Raw genomic sequence first — 21,395 nt, 5'->3', positions numbered from 1 at the left:
ACCTTTGGTGAGACTCAGATGGAAGGGGGCTACAGGCTCTCTCTGTTTCCCTGCTGTCTGGGTGCCCCCACGACTGGCTCAGGTTGTTTTCAGGGTGCGGCCTTCAGAATAGCCGGCTCCTGAGGCCCTTTTGCCTGCCCTGAGTGCTGCCTTGGATTCAGCGCTCTGGGTTGGGGGGGATGGGTCCTGGGACCTTCTTTTTTCCTATCCCTTAGATCCGAATGATCTTGGGTTCTGACTTTTGGGGGTCCATACCTTTTGATCCAGGTCCAGATGGAGTGTTCCCGGGGTCTATTCTGTTGTTTGTTTTGAATTTTGGTGCCCTAGGAGCATTCAGTTTGAGATCGGTGAGGAAGGGTTTCTGGAGCTCTGAACTTTAGCTTTCTCTAAGCTGCCATCTTGACCAGAAGTCCTCATTTCCTTTTAACATGGCCATAATCCACAGTGTGAGTGCAAATGATTTTCATAAAATAACAGCTTTATAAAACAGTAGTACAGTAGGTAATGCATATTTAAAGAAAGTACCAAAATTCACAAAATTCACAATAGCTCAGTTAATTACAATAGCAAACAAAATTATTATAATATAGGATTCACATGAGTCTTGTGAACCTTAAAAATTCTCAGACCCTATTTCATAAGGTTGGATTGTGAACCTTAAAAATTCTCAGACCCTACTTCATAAGATTTGGTTAAGACCATTCCCCATTTTAAACAATGAAGGAACTTAGATCAGGAATGTGAGACTTCTACTTAGATAATGTGAGACCTCTACTCTACCCCTACTTAAGCCTGCTTTAAGGGAAGAAACTCCTTGCTGAACAATGAAAAGTACTTAAACCCATACTTATAATAAGGCAAAAAACTCTTAAGCTGTGCCTATTTTTAGATCTAATACAAAAGGGTGCTAAGTACCTAAAAAGGTCAGGCAACTTGTGAATTTAGAAAGAGCAAAGAGGTGAGAAACTTACTCAGAGGTGTTCTGGTGTGAACTTAATAAAAAATTTTAGCCTTCTTAGGTGTGAATTAAGAATGGTCTGTCCTTTGAAAAAGTCTACTGTGATTGGTAGATGTAAGAACTTAGGGGAGGTGACATAGGAGAAAATTCGCTTTAAAAAGGAGCTCAGATAGAGCTGGGGACATTCAGATTCGGGATTCAGCTGGGAAAGGCTGCCCTGAAGGACTCTCTCAGGGCTTCCTCTCAGAGATCTTGTGGTGAGTGGATAAAAGACTGACTGATCTTTCTCTTAGGACTTGGGCCTGAGTTGGCCAGGGCTGGCCTGGGCCAGCCTATCCTTTTCTCATTATTTCCTTTTTCTCTCTCTCTCCCTTTCTTTAATTCCTCATTTGTATTAATTAAAATCTCTATAAAACCCAGCTGACTTGGGTATATTTAATAATTGGGAATTTTTCCCTGGCGACCACTTTATATTATTTGATTTAAAACAAGACATTGTCTTGAAACCATATTTTTTGCGGTCACAATTTAAACCATCCACTCTTGTATCTGCCACAGTTTATGTCTTCCACTATTTTAATTATTAAAATCTCTATATAGACACTTGCTGTACAATATTTTAAAAACCTATCAATTGATGAATACTTGTCACAAGTTCTACAAATGTAGCAAATCTTTCAACCTTGGTAAAGATATTTTTAACAAAGTCTATTACTGCCATTATTCCAAAATTTGGCAGAAGAGCCTAGAAAAAAACACAAATCTCAGTACTCCTGATGAAAACCTTTTGGGGACTAAAACATCAGCAAGAATCTAGATTGTTCTAGTGGAAGTAGATTAAACTGAAGAGTTAAAAAACCATGCAGAAGCTACATTAGACTTCATGCTTTATATAAAACTTTCATGGCAGGAACATCTATTTTGTTCTCTACCTTTAATTCAATATGCATATATATATGCATATATATAATTCAGAAGCTACTAAATATCTAAAAAATAATTTCTGAAGACCCCTTAAAATTGAGATATTTAGCTCATTAGATTCTTGTTGTATACAATTGTAATCAGCTTTGATGGAGTTCATCTATCATCTATGTAATAATTAACAAAGCAAAATGAAAGAAAAGTCTGCATAAGCAAAATATGTGACCTTGATGGATCAGGTGACAAATGCAGCATACATAAGGAGTTATGGTTTTGCCACTGAAAAGGATTTGGGCTTTCACAATGAAATGTTCTTCAATACAGTCATAGTGGAAAGATATAAATAAAGATAATGTAACAGAATATATGTAATAGCCAAAACATAGTACCGTAAAATGATTCAGTGTAACAGATTAGTATTGATTAGATTAATATATGAACTTAAAAAATAAACCTTATCACATACAATCAGCAAAATACATTAAGTATAACGGTATAGGCATTGAATTAAAAAATCCTTTTCTCTAGTTCCAGCAACTGTGTTGCAAAGACTTATTCACTATCTTTGGAGTGGAATAAACTCTAAACAGTTAACATCAATCTGAAAAGGATTAAAATTTACCTCCAGGGGGTAGCTGGATAGCTCAGTGGATTGAGAGACAGGCCTAGAGACAGGAGGTCCTAGGTTCAAATCTGACCTCAGACACTTCCCAGCTGTGTGACCCTGGGCAAGTCACTTAACTCCCATTGCCTAGCCCTTACCACTCTTCTGCCTTGGAACCAATACAGCAGGGGACCCCAAACTATGGGCCACATGCAGCACTCTGAGGCCATGCATCCATCCCCCACCACACTTCTGGAAGGGGCACTTCTTTCATTGGTCAGTGAGAGGAGCATTGTATGTCGAGGTGCCGCAAAGTGTGGCATCGCTCCCGTACAGTACTACTTCTGGTGACATAATCCTTTGGGTGGTGCCTTAGAATGAGGTGCCCTGCAAAGGATTATGTGGTTGCACAATGGAAGACGTCAGCATGGTGAGTGGTGAACTGGGGGGAGGGGATTCCGCACTATGTATACTGCTGCCCATTTAGGGTTAGGGTTAGGGTTAGATTTTTAAAGTTCGAACCTCCTATGGTCTGAGGGACAGTGAACTAAACCCCTATGTAAAAAGGTTCGGGACCCCTGCAATACACAGTATTGATCCCAAGACAGAAGGTAAGGGTTTAAAAAAAAATTCACCTCCAGATCTCATTAAAGTTCCTTCCACTCCCCACTATCAACCATCCATTCAGATTCCTTTTGTCACACCTCTGGAGTTCCCCATGCCAACAGTGAGCATAGTGTGGACGAATCTCATATTGGGTTTGGTACAGAAACTGGGCAGGCCAAAATAGTGAAGGGGTATAAAATGAACCTTCCATCTGAATCTTAAGATTAGTCAAGCTCTCACCTGCAAGGTATCCAATCAGAACAAGAACCCACAGGAACAAAAGCAAGAAAAAAATATCCTTAAGCTGTAAGCTGCATGAAGTTAGTAAGGTTCTCTGAAACAGATGCTGTTTGAGAGAGGCAGGAAACTGAGCCATGGTTGCAATCTCCACTTCCTGTCAGTAGGCGGTGCTACCCTAGTATGCACTGCCTAGGAGTAAAAACTCCACAAAGAATGTTGAGGAGAAAAGTTCCTTCCCTCTTCCTCCACACAGGGGTGAAAACAATGGCCCTGTGATACCTTAGTGCCCTCCCTGATAGCTAAGAGCATGGAAGCTTCCTTGGGTTAACCAGGCTGGGTTTGAGGTGGATGGAGTAGATTGGGCTACACAGCACTGTGTTCCCTTGCTGAAAAGCAGCTAGAGCCAGCTTGAAAACCACATTGGGGAGGGTGGAAAGGAATTATACTTCATCCTCCACAGAAAAACTAAAGGTGAGGTTCTAGAACCTTTGGGCAATTGGCACTGGACTGCAGTAGCTCACGAATAGCAGAAACAGCAAGGAATCTCCAGGTGGTGTCTGGTGAAACCTGGGAGGCAGTGGAGGCAGTGCAGTGGCACTAGCTCGGGGCTGCAGGAGCAGTAGCAAGAGAGGCAGTGGGAGAAAATGTAGCTTACAAAATTTATCTACTCCCTATTCTTTTCTCTAAGGCTTTAAAAAAATATTTTTTTTGAGAATTCTATCTCAAAGTGGTAGGGCAACTATGTAGATTAAAAACTAATATCCAAAATACTCCAAGTATTATATTTAATAATATTTATTAAATAATAACTTGAAACAAAAAGGAAAATAAAAGGCTAGAGAAACAGAGAGAGGTCACCCAGCCACATGTGGGGATGGGGGGAAGAGAGAGAGAGGGAGGAGTTATCAAAACTTATCTACAAATGTGAGAGCGCATGTAAAGAAAAAGGGAAAAGGAATTTTGGGAAGTGGAAAGAATTTTTGGAGATGGAGTCCAAATTTTCAAATTATACAAATGACTTCAGTTTCAGTCAAAAGAGTTTCAGAAAGAGGGTAGTTAGTTTTGTGAATTTTAGATTTACTCCACCCTGCTTAGTCTAGCAATCAGGAATGTCTACACCCCTACTTAAGGATTAAGTGTTGAGAAGGATGGCCTATGACAGATGTGCTAGCAAGTGACAAATCAGAAACAACTGACAGACCCCCTGGGTTGTCCTAAGTCAAACTCAAGCTACCATTGGTATATGTGAAACACAGGAAGTGATGTAAAAATGGTCTATATATTTCATGTCACTTCCTCTCTTGGAGCTCTTTTCGTGGAGAGGTGGCTCTCTTGCGCTGCGGAAGAGTTGAGCTCAGGGGGTCTCTCTCTCAGAGACATTGGGTTCGACTAGTGGTTTGGCTTGTGGCAGAGTTTTGGCATCTTGGCATCTTGGTGTGGGTCAGGTGAGGTGAGTTCCCTGAGCTCTCTCAGAGTTTAGGCTGATTCCTTTTTTTTTCCTTTGCCTTTTCCTAAAATGCCATTGTCCTAGAAGGCCTCTCATCTTGGAGGAAGCCTCGTGGCTGGAAGGTCTCTGAACTCCCCTTGGCTCAGACTAGGCCAGAGAAATCTTATACCCTTTTCCCTCTCTCTTCTTCTTAATTCCTTCCCTCTATATTAATTAAACCACCATAAAATTCCCAAACTGACTTGAGTATTTTTATTGGGATTTAGGAATTAAATCCCTGATGACCAACTAAATTTTTACTCAGTCTCAACCCTAAATTTACCCCTTACAGTTTGCTAGTATTAGAAAAAGAATTTTTTACAAAGTAATTCACAATTCATTTTGTTGTCTGGTTAGGGACCTAGACACAGAAAATGAATTTCCAGCTCTCAGCAAGAGATTGTCCGGTTTCCCTTCCATTTTCCACCTTCTATGTGTGTGAGCATTTTTACAGTATCCTGTTTAATAATGAGAATACAGATGGTGATACAGTAGATAGAATGCTGGACCTCTGGTCAGGAAGACCTGAGTTCTAATCCCACCTCAGAAACTTGCTAGTGCTGTAACCCTAAACAAATTATAAGACCTCTGTTTGCCTTGGTTTCCTCATCTGTAAAATGGGCATAATAATAGTGTCTAACTCCTATAGTTCTTATGAAGATTGTTTTATTAGAAATCTTCAACCCTTGGATTCCATCTTCCAGAATTCTTTTTCTCATCTCAAAATTCCTTTTCCTTTTGTCCATGTAGTGTTCTTATATATTGAAAATAAGTTTGCTGTAAACCTGCCCTCTTGCTCTCTTTTTTCCACGTGAGCAGCTGGGAAAATGGGTTTTACTCAGACTTTTACTTTTGTCTCCTTATTCCTTTTACTTCAAGTGATTAATAAATCTTATTAAATATAATACTTAGAGTTATTGTATATTAATTTTTAAGCTTACATTTATGGTGACCAATTTGGAATAGAATTCTCAAAAAAAATGTTTTAAGCCTTAGAGAAAAGAATTCAGGGAGATGGAGTCCAAGAGTTCAAGATTTCTAATTAAACAAGATCAAATAAAATAACATTTGGACAGTATGTGGCATATAGCCAGTGCTATCTCAGTGGTAGCTTTTATTTATATCTATTTCTTTCCCAATTCTGCTGTCCTTTTGATACCTTTATTATTATTGTCCTCCCTCCTCTATTCACTTATTTTCCAGTTGAACTAAATCTAGTTCCATTCCCAAACACTCTTTTCCCTGGAACAGCTAAGAGGGAAACTCAGGATCTTTTGCTGCTTCTCAAGCCATCTCTATGTTTGAATCCTAGACTGGGAGCTCCCTGAAAGCAAGGATTGTCTTCTGCCTTTCTTTGTATCCTTAGAGCTTGGCCAAATGCCCAGAACACAGAAGATATTGACTTCGTGTTTATTGACTGACTGACTGGGCCCTGAGGCTGAAACCAGATTTTGGCCTCTGCATCAATCCCTGCATTCTCATCTCTCTCCTAAATGTCAAATGCCTGCTCTGACCTCTGCTAAATTTCTGTCTCTCTCGTGCCCAAGTCATTGCCCTAGTGAGGCTCTAACCCTGACTAGACCCAGTGCTGAAGATCACAGAAGCGTCTTTGTAGGCTCCTGAAGGGTCTTACGCTATGGAACACTTGGTAGTATCTACCTCCCATCTTCAGAAACTAAGGTGGAGTGGCCACCCGATTCTCCCAGAACAGGACAAAAACTGAGGTCCTGGGGCTGATGATTTAGGCAAAATGTAGCCTTGAATTGCTTCCAGAGAAGGCAGCTCCTTTCCCTCCTCTTCTTGTGCTACTGAATGGAGGGAGAGAATCGCTGCCTTGTCGTGAACTCAAAAGGTTAACTTCTCTTTGGCATGTTCTCCCTCTCTGGCATTCCTGAGAAAGGTCTGGAAAGGGGTACAACTACGGAGAAGAGCACATTTGAGATAGGGAGGCCGAGGCAGCCAAGGTCTTTGCTCCAGATGTTCTGTTTGTTACCAGAGGGGGGGGGGGAAACAATTCTCAGGATGCCCCTACCATATATCAGATAATGGGGCTTAACCCAAATACATCTCCTTTGCATCAGATTGGGTATCTTCCAGGAATCTATGCTAAAATTGGGGAAGAGGCTCTGAAAGCTTGGGAAAGGGTGGAGGGAAAAGTCCAGAGTAATTGGAATTTCACAAACATTATGCAAGGTCCTACTAAGCCTTTTGCTGATTTTGTAGCAAGGGTGCAGAAAGTTGCAGAATGATCTTAGGACAGACCCATGGGTTAGAAGAGGGGATTCACCGATGGTGAATCAGAATTATAACAAGGATTGAAAATCAGTGATAATGTCTTTGCCTACTAATGCATCTGTAGCGGAAATGTAGCAGAATTGCTATGACCAGATTGTTGGACTCTGGAGCAGACAGTTCCATTATCTGAATAGAAGAATGGCCGAAACACATAGTGGTAATTCCTGGGGCTATCCACACCCTTTTTATGGTATCAACGAAAGCTTGTGTCCCTAAATGGCCTTTATTATGGATAGCATAGCAAATATGATTGAAAAATGCCTTTGGGAGTATTGGCTTTCTTTTTGATGATATTCAAAAGCCATTCTCTTTCCTAGCTCCAAAATTATGCTGCCATGTTTGAATTTCTGAGTCTAGATATGCTCTTTCAAGATCTTCAGATTCTATTACTGAAAAATTCATTATGTGAGCTGGGGCATTTTGTGCTACATAATGGGCAGTAACATCAGCACAAAGATTTCCTTGAAAAACTGGATCTCTGCCAAAAGAATTACCTATGCAGTGTATCACAGCCAATATTTTTGGTTTTCAAATAACTTCCAGTAACTCTGATAATCTCTGCATGAGCTATCAGTTTTCCCCATGATGTAATAAAACCTCTCTGGTTTCAGATAGAACCCATTGCATGGCAGATCAAAAATGCATAATGAGAATCTGTATAGATATTAGCCCTTCGCCTTCAACTAATATGCAGTCATATTTCAGAGCTATAATTCTGCTCCTTGTGCACTCATGTTCTTGGGTAATGAACAATAATTCCACAGTGTCTCAGATTCAGTAAACACTGCAGCCCCTGTAACATGGATACCATTCTGCATGAAAAAAATGAATCTATATGAAGTACATCTATATGAAGTACAAGGTCAAGATTGTCCAGTGGTGTATCTTTCAAATCCTGCCTCAGTTGTTCTATTAATTGGATCACTTCAGTACAGTCATGCAATGGTTCTCCATTTGTTGGAAAATCTGGTAAGAGTGTGGCTGGATTTAAAATACTACACCTCTTGATTTATATGTTTTCATTCTTAAGACGAACTATTTCCTATTTGGCTACACATTGATCAGAAAAAGCACAAGTGTGATATTTTAACATAAGGGCTTCAATTTGGTGTGGGCAAAAGACTGTCAATTGTGTAAAAGGGGCATGATGTAAGGGGCTTAAATTAAAGGGTTGAACTAAATTATTTAAGGGTATGGTCACAAGGAATTAATTACTCAATTCCAAATGATTTTTATGTTTATTTATTTACAAAAGGAGAAAGTGAAAGTAAGAAAATCAGAGAGAGGATAGGGTAAGATATCTAATCTAACACACTAAGTATTTTGCTCCAGTCTCTGCCTCAACCCATGCAGGGCTAATTTGTCCTCAGGCAGAGGGGCCTCAACCTTGAGCTGAGGGCCTGGTGATGAATAAAGCAAGGGCTTTAGCCATGAAGCCTCTCTCAAGAGGGGAGGCCTCTCTTGAGTCTAGTCCCTTCAGAAAAATTCAGGAAAGGAGTCAGCCTTTTACACTGACCTACGTGGTAGTTCAAAGGGAGAGATTTAAGATAGTCTCAACAAGTCCAGGGTCTCAGGTTCATGAAGCAGATTCTTCACCAGCCTCCAACTCAAACTTGGAACTCCAAAAATTAGACTCACAGGAAGTTGTAACTCCTTTTAAAGATGTTTATTTGCATTACTTCCTGTGCCTTCCTCTACTTTTACATGGGTTATAGTCTATTGTTTTGCTTAGAACTGCCCAGAGGGCAGTCAGTGGTTTCTAATTGTAAGAGTTAAAATGATTGAGGGTCATAAACTGTAGTGAGTAAAATAGTGGAAGGTATACATTTTAGTAGATATAAGAATGGGTGAGTAAATTGTGACTGCAGAAAATATGTTTTCACTACAGTGTCTTGTTTTAAAATCAAATATAAGGTGGTCGCCAGGGAAATATTCCCAATTATGAAAATATACCCAAGTCAACTGGGTTTTATAGAGAATTTAATTAATAATACAATGAGGAATCAAAGAAAGAGAGACAGAAAAAGGAAATAATGAGAAAAGAATAGGCCTGCCCAGGCAGCCCAAGCCAACCCAGGCCTAAGCCCTAAAAGAAAAGACCAGTTAGTCCTAATCACTCACCATAAGATCTGTTCAAGCGAGGAATCAGGGGGACAGAGTCTCCCCAGAGGGAGTTCCAGCCAGAGTCATCCTCCCTTGAGAGATCTCCTTAGAGATTGTCTTTCTCTCAACAACCTCCTTAGAGATTGTCTCTCAAGAGCCTCCAGAGCCCCTGTTTTTCAGCTTTTCCTTTCCTTATAATGGGGAATTTTCCTTTGTCACCTCCCCTAAATTCTTACATCCACCAATCACAGTAGGCGTTTTTCAAAGGACAGACCATTCTTAGTCCACACCTAAGAAGGTGTGGATTTTTGAGTAATTCACACCAGGAAAGCTCTGAGTAAGTTTTTTCCTCTTTGCTCCTTGTAAGTTCACAAGTTGACTGACCTTTATAGGTACTTAGCACCCCTTTGTATTAATTCTAAAAATAGGAATGGCTTAAGTATGGGTTTAAGTACTTTTCATTGTTCAGCAAGGAGTTTTTTCCCCTAAAGCAGGCTTAAGTATGGGTGGAGTAGATGTCTTCACATTTCTGATCTAAGTAGAGTTCTCACTGTCCAAATGGGGAATGTTCTCAATAGGGAATTGTCCCAGTGGAGAATTCCCCAATGGGGAATTTTTTTTTAACATTCACAAGTCTGAGAAATTTCAAGATTCACAATCCCCCTGATGATCATTGGGAGACTAGTCTCCCCATTGATCATTTAACATAATCATTTTGTAGTTCTAAACGCACTTCTAACTATAGATATACACAATATTCAATTTTATAAGAGAAATTAGAATAGTGAGGGAGGAAATAGAAAAGAAAAGAAAGCAAAACCAATATTTTGCTGGGCACATTGACAGAAAGCCAAATTAGGGGCAGTCCCTTTTGGCATAAATGTGTACATTTACAATAAATGTTCAATCAAAGTTCAGTTCAATCAACCATATCCAAAGTTCATTCTTGATCTTCTTGATGTAGTGTAGGTTTTCTGGCATCTTTCTGCAACAATTCATTCTCTGGATATAGGAGTTTCAAGCTTCTTTCTTGAAGATATTTTCTCGAACAAAATAAAAATTCTGGATTTTATGTAAAAATACAATCTCAAGCAAAAAAATCAAAATTCTTAGATTTAAATTAAAATACAATCCTCCCTGAAGTAGGTGTTAAAAACATCCAGTTCAGCTCAGGATGCAATGTTTAGTTATGGGGGTGTATGAGTCAATTATCAAAAGAATAGAAAAATAATCAAAAACATGAGAAAAAAATAGGTCTTTGTATAGGTCCAATTTAAAGTAATTTCTATCCCACAAGTCTATAGGACAGAATGCAGTAATATTTCACTTAGCCATTTGTAGCCAAGACTACAGGAAGTTGCCATAATATAAGAAGGAAAGAATTAGAATTCTATTTTGATAGGGAAGTGTCATTCCCTCGTATGATTTTTTTGTCAATCTCAGGGATATCGGGAGCCAGCATGATAGTCAAAATTTGTACTTATATGAGTACTTCACAAAGAGTGTAGATACAAGGAAGTCCTATGACTTAATGTATGTCAAGTGTCGCAACCTCGAGTCTCACATTAGTATTTCCTGTGTGCTCTTTTTGGCAATTTTCAGGTTAAGTCTGTACTCCTTGTTTTTTATCCCTTTTTCTGGAATCATATGCAAACATTAATCACAGTCTCATAACATTTTATCAATAAATGGCAGGTTCCCATAGTTTAAAGCTTTTGGGTATGCATTGCCATTATAGCAAGTATATATGTGTTAAACTTCTATTACTGCAGAAAAAATATTAATATTAATTATGTGTACCTTTAGTACAAAAAATGAGGAAAAATCAAATATTCTGATCAAAAATAAAGAAAAGCAATAATAAAATTCAGGGAAAAAATCAGTAATTCAATGTGTCTCTCGAAAAACAGCATCCATTTGTCTATGGATTATTATCTTCAATTCATGTGATAGGGTAGAGTCAATCAGTCTTAGCAGAAGATGCTTTATTCACATGTGAGCAATGAATCGAAGAGTCCTTTTCTCCAATCTTTATAGATGTTGGAGTAGTTAACAATATTTGGAATGGTCCTTCCTATGAAGGCTGAGCTGCTCTAGTTCGCTTGAAATTCTTAATATAAACTTTATCTCCTGGATTCAGGTCATGAAGAGAAAAATCTAGTGGTCCGGCTTGTACTGTAGCTCCAGATTCATGAAGTTCACGTAGTTTGTGCTGTAATTCCTGTATATAGGAAGCAATAGTAGTATCTCCCCCTAATAGTGAAGTATATGCAGGGAGAAAAGGTTTAGCCTGTAAAGGTGGATGTCCAAAAAGCATCTCAAATGGTGAGATGTGTAGGTCTCCTCTAGGCCTGCTTCTAAGATAAAATAGGGTCAGAGGGAGAATTTCAGGCCATTTTAAATGTGTTTCAGTGCATAATTTTCCAATCATAGTTTTAAGTTCTTTGTTCATCCTCTCCACTTGTCCTGAGCTCTGGGGATGATATGGAACATGGAATTTGGGAGTTATTCCCAAGCAAAAATATATCTGATTTAGGACAGAATCAGTAAAATGACTTCCTCTATCTGAATCAATACGTGCTGGTAGTCCAAAGCGAGGAATAATTTCCTTTAAAAGTATCTTTGCAACAAAATCCGCTGTGGCTCGGGTTGCAGGAAATGCACAAATTCTGGCCACCTGGTTAGTTGATCTACTATTACTAGACAAAATTTATAACGTCCAGCCTTTGGCATTGTTATGAAATCTATCTGTAGATGTTCAAAAGGTGTGTAAGCCAGAGGACGTCTACCAAAGGCTTTTCCACGAAATGCATGTTGGTTAAATGCCTGGCAGGTAGAGCAGGCTGAACATACTTAGAGGTTATACCAGGGGCTATCCATACTCTCTTAACAGAGTCCACGATGCCCTGGGTGCCAAAATGACCATTTTTATGAATAGATTGGCAAATTTGGTTATAGAAACTTCTAGGGAGCAGGGGTTTTCCTTCAGATGACACCCATACTCCATTAATCTGTTTTGCTTTGAATTTTTGCTTCCACTTTTCCACTTCCTTTTCATTATACGAAAGTAGTAGATTTAAATCATCAGCACATGCTGAAAGCAGGGACAATTTCCCATTATTGCAGGAGCTACCTACCACTCCAAGCTATCGCTCAGAAGGGATTGAAACAAAAGAGCAATTTACAAGCTCAAAGATTTACCCTCCTATAGCCACTCAGGCATGCCACTCCCCTCCCCCCCCCCCCCACCAGCATATGGGTCGGCTTTACAAACCTCTACTGTGGCCACCCCTCCCCCACCTCGACCTTCTGAGGTTACAAAGCCTGTGTCAACAGGAAAGATCCTTCCAAAGGTTCGTTGAAGGACAAAGAGGATGTTTCTGCCTTCCCAGTAATATTTACAGAAAATCCAGATAATGCAGATGAGCATTTGGCACAGCATAAGCCCTTAGACTATAAATTATTAAAAAACACTAAGAAGCAGTGTGCTTAAGAATGGCAGTACTGCTCCATTCACTATGGCGCGTCTCACAAATTTAATTCAGCAAACTCTCACACCAGGAGATTGGCATCTGGTAGCTGAGTCTGTCCTTAGTGGTGGTGGATCCTTAACCTGGAAAATGAAATTTCAGGATCTCTGTTCACAACAAGCCTCTATTAATAGGCAGGCTGGCATCAATATCCCATATGAACAATTAGTGGGACAGGGAGAATACTAAGCTGTTGTTAGGCAAATAGCAGGCACTGAACAGGTCTATAATCAGGTTGCCCTTGTGGCAAAAAGGGCGTGGAGAGCTCTTCCAGGGAAAGACCCAGTTAGCTCTTCCACAGAGATAATACAGAAACAGAATGAAAGCTTTGCAGATTTTGTAGACACATACCCCACGAGGAATCCACCAAGGTGTTGATAAAAGACCTTGCTTATTTAAATGCTAATGCGGAGGCTAGAAAGTCATTAGCCCCCCTTAAAGTGACAGGAACCTTAGCGGACTTTTTAAGAACCTGTCAGGACATAGGCATCTGTGATACCCACTCTATCTTAGCGGTGCAAGCCAGAGCCCCTACAGGGAAATGCTTCTCTTGTGGATGGAAAGGCCACTTTTGAAAGGCGTGTCCAACTCCTAAAAATAAAAAGATTCCAAGCATATGCCCTAAATGTAGACAGGGCAAGCACTGGGCTTCTGAATGCAGAGCAGGAAACATGCAAAATCATGTCTATACAGGGCCTATGCACATGTCAAAAAACTAGTTGGCGAGTGTGTCTTGGGCCCAGGAGCAAACCAAGACATACAAATGAGTTATTATTCACGATTCCCAATAATAGCAGATGTGAATGTTCTGGTGGAAAACCAAATGGCACCTACTCGAATTCCTGCAAGCTTTAGTTTTCCTGTACCTCAAGGTTCTAAAGGGTTAATCTTGGGCAATCCCCAGCTCCTTGATAAGGGATTAGAAATCCTACCCCAGCTGTAGGAGAACAAGGTTGCAAATGAACTCCACATCCTAGCTACTGCTAGGTGTGCATTTGGCATTACAAAAGGTAGGGAAATCACTTCCTTACAGCTCTTACCTAAAACACAGACCTTTCAAGACAGCATGCAGGCAAAAAGCCAGGCTGAGTCACAAGCCCATGGCTTATTTTGGACTCAACAAATCACACAAGATAGATTAATAATGAGTCTGTATATAGAGGACAGGATTATTTCAGGCATTTTAGATTCTGGAGCTGACATTTCAGTAATTTCTGCTGATGATTGGCCAGAATCTTGGGAAGTCATTGAACCTCATCAAAAATTAATAGGCATAGGAATACCTGAGAAAATTTTGCAATATGCCAGATATTTATCATGGTCTAATGGTAAGGCCATAGAGGTATATTTAAACCTTATGGTTTAAATATTTCTCAATCTCTTTGGGACAGGGAAGTAATGTCCGAGATGAACTTGACACTGACCACATCTAGTAGGACACTAAATACTCCTCCCCACAAAAGGCTGAATTAGCAGCAGTTAGAGGTGTACTTAAGGATGTAACACAACCTTGCAACATCATATGTGATTCATTGTATGTGGTAAATTTGGTTAACTCACTGGAAACAGCTAAGATTAAACCTGTGCCTGATGAAGAGTTATTTCTCTTATTTTGTACCACCCAGATGGTGATATGGCAAAGGCAAAACAAATTTTTTATAACACATATTTGTTCACATACTAACCTTCCTGGTCCTCTCTCCGAGGGAAACTCTAAGGTGGATACCTTAGTTGCATCTGCTTTTCAAGAAGCAGTTAAGTCACATTCTTTATTGCATCAAAATGCCAAATCTCTCAAATGTCAATTTGACATAACCAAAAAACAGGCCAGAGAGATAATTCAGCAGTACAGTTCATGTGCACCTTTCTCTTCAACTCCTCTTCCACCAGGAGTTAATCCACGAGGTCTCAAAGCTAACCAGCTTTGGCAAATGGATGTTACTCAATATGCTCCTTTTGGAAGATGAAAATATGTACATGTGGTCATTGACACATATTCTAGAGTAATATGGGCCATGGCGCAAACAGGAGAAAAAGTTTTCTCATGTTATTGCACATTTGCTGGAAGCATTTGCACATTTGGGCATTCCTACTCGAATAAATACTGATAATGGTACTGCATATAGTAGTAAAAGATTTGCAGAATTTTGCAAATTGTAGAATATAATCCATAAAACTGGAATTCCAGGTAACTCCACAGGACAAGCTATTGTGGAGAGGGCTAACAGGACTCTCAAAAACCAAATACAAAAACAAAAAGGAAAGTACCAGACAATTTATGAAGGTGATATTTTGAAACCCAAACCTATCATTCCTAACAAATTGTTAAGGATGGTACTTTTAACACTCAATCCTTTCTCCATCCCAGAAGGGCTGACTGCTCCTCCTATGCAAACGCATTTTGAGTGTCATGATAAAATGGACACAAAACAGCAGCCCTGGGTTTTTGGAGATTGCCAGGAGAAAAAGATTACAAAGGTCCGAATAAACTAATAACAATGGGTCGAGGCTATGCTTGTGTTTCCACAGATAATGGAGACATCTGGACTCCCAGTAAGCATCTCAAACCATGGAAAGGACAAGATCCAGATACAAGGGGAGCAGAGAGGCAGACAGACCAGTGCCTCACTCCACCAGCAACCCGAGACCAGGAAGAGAAGCAGACGTACATCGCTACTGTCCCCTGTCAGCTACTTCCTGAACATGCTCAAGGCCCCGGGACCGAATTCATCACTGGTGAATGCACACACACCAAAAACTGACATTGCATTACTTCTAGTGACATTCACTATTTTCACAATGATGAACATTTGTCATGTTGAAGTCTATTGGTCCATCATACCTAAACCTCCTATATTAAGAATGTTAACTTGGGATGAACAAGCCCCCACTTGTGTACATGAATAATATGGAATGGCTACCACACCCTGTTCTAGCCAAAAGTATCCCGCAGGAATCTGAAGGGGTGCTTTACAACTATTCAGGATCTACTGTGTATCCTCCATTTTGTATATCTTTTAGACATTCTTACATAGGAAATTCTTTCTGTATTCCTCGCAGGCAGAAGGCTTGGATTGTAAAAAATGCTAGTGACAACACTTATTTAGGAATTGGTATGGGTATGATAGGAAAAGGAGATGAGACACCACGTAAATCATTTAAAACTAGCCATCCCGCCAATAGGTACTTATGTCTAAGCCGGATAAGTATGGTGTATGAGGAGTTGTCATGGACAGATTGTTCTGTCCAATCTCCCAGAAAGGTTAAAATGCCAGCAACCGTAGACTTTAAAATTTACAATTGGGGACCCAGAATATGTTGTGGTCATTCTGAACAATTGACACATTTAGACAAATGTACCGAACATGAGAAATGGCATATGCCATGCAATGAACTTCAGAAAATTGAGGACTTGCTAGAAGTTGACATGGCTGGTCCTAGACTTGCTATTGAAGAAGGTCCCAAACAGAATGCTCAATGGAAAATAGTGGCTTACACGCAGCCAATATATAAATTTAAGGTCAATGTGAAGAACTCAGGACTTAATTTTGAGTATGACAGTCACATCAGTGTCACCGCATGTGTATTTGCTCCGTATGTAATGTTAGTGGGTAATAATCTTTGCATTTTTAAGAACGAGCAAGGACTCTATGAGATTAAATGCATCAGATGTCACCTACATCAATGCATTAGTCCTAGACATCAGGATTCATATGTTGCCATTATGTATCAACCTCCGGATATGGTTACCGATCAATCTAACAGAGACGTGGGCATCTATGCCTACTGTACATATCGTTCAAAAGGCATTTGATATCATTTTGCATCTCTCCAAAAGAATGGTATTAGATGTCATAGGTGCAATAGTTTCCATCATTGCTATGGTCACGTCATTGACCACAGCAACAATGGCATTAACTTCTTCTATTCAGAACCACGAGTTCATACAAGAAGTGGTATCTAATTCTTCTAAATTGGCATACTCAGCAAAGTATTGACTTAGCTTATAGATGAGCTGGAAAGTTTAAAAGATGCTGTATTTTGGTTAGGAAAAGAGGTTGAAGCTTTAAACACAAGAATTACTTATCCTTGTCATTTTAATCAAACGGGTTATTGTATTATACCCTTGCCATGACAATGTGTCATATGAATGGCAGACAATCATTCAGCACATCAAGGGCACTTGGGGAAGTCATAACAGCACATTGGATATTCTTAAACTGCAACATGAAATTAATAAATTAGACCACGTTGTATATGAACAGGAAGCTGTAAAAATAGCTTCAAATTGGGAAGCAACTTTATCTTCCCTGGATCCTAGAAACTGGTTTGGTAAAACTAACTTAACCAGCATTGGCACTACCATTCTATTCATACTCTTGCCTGTTGGTTTGATTATGCTTTGCAGGAGAAGCTGCAAAAATAGAGCATATATCTGAGGAATGCAGCCAGAATTGGCGCGATCTCATCATTCTCGACAATTATTACATGAGAATTTTGAGATGGAAACAACCAATGTGTGATGTGCAGGAGAATAATGATGCTTTTTCACTAAAATGTTTAATATATATTAACGATGCTAATATATTTGGTATGTTATATACATGATCCTCCAAGATTGCTCAGAGAGGGTGTTTTTTCTTCAAAGGGATCTCTCCCAACAAAAAAAAAAGGGAGAAGAATCTCAAAGATGTCAGTATTTTCATTTTATAGAACACTTTTGATTCACTTTTGATCTTTTCTTTTGCACAACCATTGCCAATATTTTTAGTACATGGAAAGTACTATCAATGCTCTGATCCTGGGTTATAAAGGTGTAAGAATTTTACTGTTGCAGACACCCGAAAATGTGAGACTACAAGAACATGACAGCATTTGTTAAATTTCAGATGACTATTCTGGAAAGTGATGTCTGATTGCATAAAAAGGGAATCATAATGGATATCTCATTATGAACCAGACAGCCATAGCCACCCACAGATGCATATTCCATATACGATGGATGTTTTAGGTTGGGGATGCAGGGACGCAGTGCTTTGATGCCCTCATTCACAGGTTGTCCTGGCATTAAGCTTCCAACCAGTTTTCTATGTGGAAGGCATCTGGAAGCTCACATACATATCCCTAAGATGCAGAATCAGCACAAGAGAAGGGAAAGATTTATCCTTCATCTCCGGATATAGTCTTTTTGTTAACTGTTGTAAGATCTGGCAACTTCTTATAGTCCTGACTTGTGAAGGGTGGCATGATTGACTAATGCACCTGTCCTGTGAGCCATGGAACTTTTACCTCATCAAACCAGGATCATTAGAGTGAAAATTATTTTCTTAATATTTTTATCATTGCTAAGACTGTTACATTTATTTTGATAAGTAGATAAGATCAGTTTTACTTTTTAGATTTATCAATAATCAGTTTTTGCTGATGATCACACTTGATTTTTGCATTTAAGTTTTACAATCTGATTTGGTTTTCACTTTTGAATCAGGATATGATTATGCACCACTATGTTTGTATTCGTTGAAGCTATAATTTTTGTCACACTTTTGATATTGCGCATCTTTGTTTTTATGTTAAGCAAAAAGGGATAGATGTAACAGTCCACCCATGTGTATGCACAAGGAAGATGATTAATCTGTAAGGATTGTATTAGGAAAGCGCATACTCAGTCCTGAGCATGGCAAGAAAGGCACTGACCTTTGATCCCAGCATTCTTAAGATTGTGGGGTGAACTCAGGTTCCTTTGTGCTCACCTGGCTGAAGAAATCCACGCCTCTGCCTTGTTGTAATTTACACCTGAACCAATGGCAATCCACTGTGTCTTCATTAATATGTATTACATGCCTTTACACCACAATGTCAATAAATACAAGCAGCACACAGAAAGCCAGCCCTTTTTAAAAATATCTTTCATCTGTCCCTCTCCTACCTGGAGCTTGGCCTCTGGCCAAGAACAGCTTTTCTTATGGAACTTCCTTTATCTCTGTAAAAGACCTTTCCTTCTTAATCTCCTAACCTCAAGCTGGTATGATCTGTGCTTAGAGCGTTAGCTCTAAGCGATCAGAGGCTGTCCTCTCAGTTGTTTTCTATTCTCACTCTGACTCCCATGTTGTTGATTTAAGGTTATCTAACTGCCTTGTGTCCTTGCGAAGTTAGATAGCTGGGGCTCCCTGTGTAGCTCACTCATTGTTTAAATTGAATTGGTGTCTTTCTCTATTCTTATCCATTTCCTTGGCTCCAGCTCTTCCCTCAAGGGTTAATCAACTATCTTTCCTTTCATATAAGGGCTGCTGGTCAGCACCATATAGCCATCTTTTTCGTTATGACAATTGATTCTTCTTCATAACTAGGGCTATTGCATTTCATTTCCTTTCTATCTTGGGGTGTGAAATGTGTATGGTGTCTTTGGTTTACCACATCCCCATTGTGTCCTATTATGGTCACTCTCCTTAAGGGCAAAAGAACTACATAGGAATCGGTCAGTGGTCATGGTTTCTTTGAAGTCAACTGTGAAGATACTGAGGTGCATTGGTAGGAACAGTTATTTTAGGAGGACGAGATTTCCTCAGGGTTGGGATTGGTTGTGGGGTGGGAGAAGGGACAGTAGAGGATGGGGCATCGGGAAAAGGATCAGGGGAAGTAAGGTTAGCCAAGAATTGCAGAGCATGAGAGAGGTGGTTCTCCAACTGAGAAATAGGAGAGGAGTCTTCTGTCTCTATTTCACAAGAAATAGGATTTTCCTTTCTTGGTAGTTCAGGAACAGGCTTGCAAAAATCAGACATGTTTTGGATGGACTCCTCCTTTTCCCCTGGACCATTGAAGAAGTACATGAAATTGTCAAATTGAATTTGCATTTCAGCCTGCTTCTTTCATTGGGAAGCCTGTTGTGACTTAACATTCAGGAGTTGTAAAAGGAAAATTCCAAGCAACATAAGGAGAAGGAGACAATCTGGAAATTTAAAGGTTCCTAATTGGATGAAAGCCAGAAAGCTTTCTTGCAGAGTAGCATTCATGTTGCTCAGCATTGCAATTAAAAGCTTAGATGAAAGGAAAGGGGAAATGGAGATAATTTTCAATGTATTTTTATATTAAAATTTTTATTATTAGGGGTGCAGATAGGGATATTTTATACCATGTTATATGATGTTGTTGGATTTTATTCATAAAAAATTAGTTTTTAAAAAATTTTCTTTTATTTATTTATTTTTATTGTTGCTGCCCTCTGGTGGCAGAAAACAGCCACTGTAGCTTAGCAGATAAAGATAAAAAAAATTTGAGCACTCAATACTGGCCTCTAGTGGTCAAGAGGCAGCACTACAACAGAAAGAGGTAAGGAGTGTGGTTAGGGTGGGGGTGGGAGTAAGGGATGTGGTTAGGGTGGGGCTATTGGCTAGAAACCAAAATGGAAGATATGACATCAAAACAGTGGGGGTTTGGGGTTTGCGTTTGTCCCAAAAGCAAATTTGTGCCAGAGGGAGAGGTGGGTGCAAGGCAGGTTTAGGCAAAGCAGGGAGGGAGTTCCTGGAAGCATGCTAGGGTGGGTGGAAGAGGGCTAGGACTTCCCCCGCCCAAGGCTGAGAGCCCAGCAGGGTTAGGAGCTAACCAGCTGCCTGGTAAGGGACAGGGACCACCCTCTGCTGGACTGGATCTGGGGAGGGAGTTTAAAACTTATAAGTAGACAGCAAGGTAGCCTTGGAAGAAGTGGCAGGAGGAGGGACAGTCACTGCAGCAGAGGCCCGGCAATGGTAGGTGAGCAGGGGTGGGTGGGCTGATTGAGCTAGCAGCAGTGGAGCAAGGGTTGGGATGGGGTGAACATTTTTATAACAACTCTGAAAAAGGTTTAATTTCCGAAATATATAAGGAACGAAGTCAAATTTATGAAAAATCAAGCCATTCCCCAATTGACAAATGGGCAAGGGACATGAATAGGCAGTTCTCACATGATGAAATCAAAACTATCAATAAGCACATGAAAAAGTGTCCTAAAATCCTCCTGATTAGGGAAATTCAAATTAAAACAACTCTGAGGTACCACCTCACACCTAGCAGATTGGCCAATATGACAGCAAAGTGAAGTGATAAAAGTTGGAGGGGATGTGGCAAAAATGGGACACTAATACACTGCTGGTGGAATTGTGAATTGGTCCAACCATTCTTGGGGGGGGGTGCAATTTGGAACCATGTGCAAAGGGCTTTAAATGACTGCCTTCCCTTTGACCCATTCATACCACTACTGGGTTTGTATCCCAAAGAGATGATAAGGAAAAATACTTGTACAAAAATATGTATGGCCATGCTCTTTGTGGTGGCAAAAAAAAAAATAGAAAATGCATTGATTGGGGAATGGCTGAATAAATTGTGGCATATGCTGGTGATGGATCCCTTACTATCGGGAAATTACTAAACCCCTTATAGCATAAAAAAAAAATTTGGTCCCTGAACTGAGCTTAAATTAGAGATAGAACACCTGTCAGTTTTTTCAAAATTAAAACAGGCTATCCTGGCTGCCCCTGTTCTAGGCATCCCAGATTACAACAAGTCATTTACTTTGTATGTATATGAACAGAGAGGGTTAGCTTCAGGTGTTTTAACTCAACCTTTGGGACCTGTTCAGTGTTCACTTGCTTATTATTTGACCCAGATGGACCC

General features: G+C 39.8%; 1 protein-coding gene across 1 annotated transcript in view; it reads left to right on the top strand.

The window, feature by feature from the left end:
- Nucleotides 1-18,626, top strand: part of LOC130453486 (zinc finger protein 420-like) — a 47,913-nt gene extending 29,287 nt beyond the window's left edge. The window contains exon 6 of the mRNA XM_056821979.1: nt 15,276-18,626. Coding sequence (XP_056677957.1) covers nt 15,276-15,653 — 378 coding nt within the window. The 3' untranslated portion in view covers nt 15,654-18,626. The remainder of the gene's footprint in view (nt 1-15,275) is intronic.
- Nucleotides 18,627-21,395: the final 2,769 nt, after the last annotated feature.

The sequence above is a fragment of the Monodelphis domestica genome, chromosome 3, assembly GCF_027887165.1.
Source record: "Monodelphis domestica isolate mMonDom1 chromosome 3, mMonDom1.pri, whole genome shotgun sequence".
Taxonomy (NCBI): Eukaryota; Metazoa; Chordata; class Mammalia; order Didelphimorphia; family Didelphidae; genus Monodelphis; species Monodelphis domestica.
Note: the sequence above shows the minus strand (reverse complement) of the source record. Positions and strands in the feature narration are given on the sequence as shown.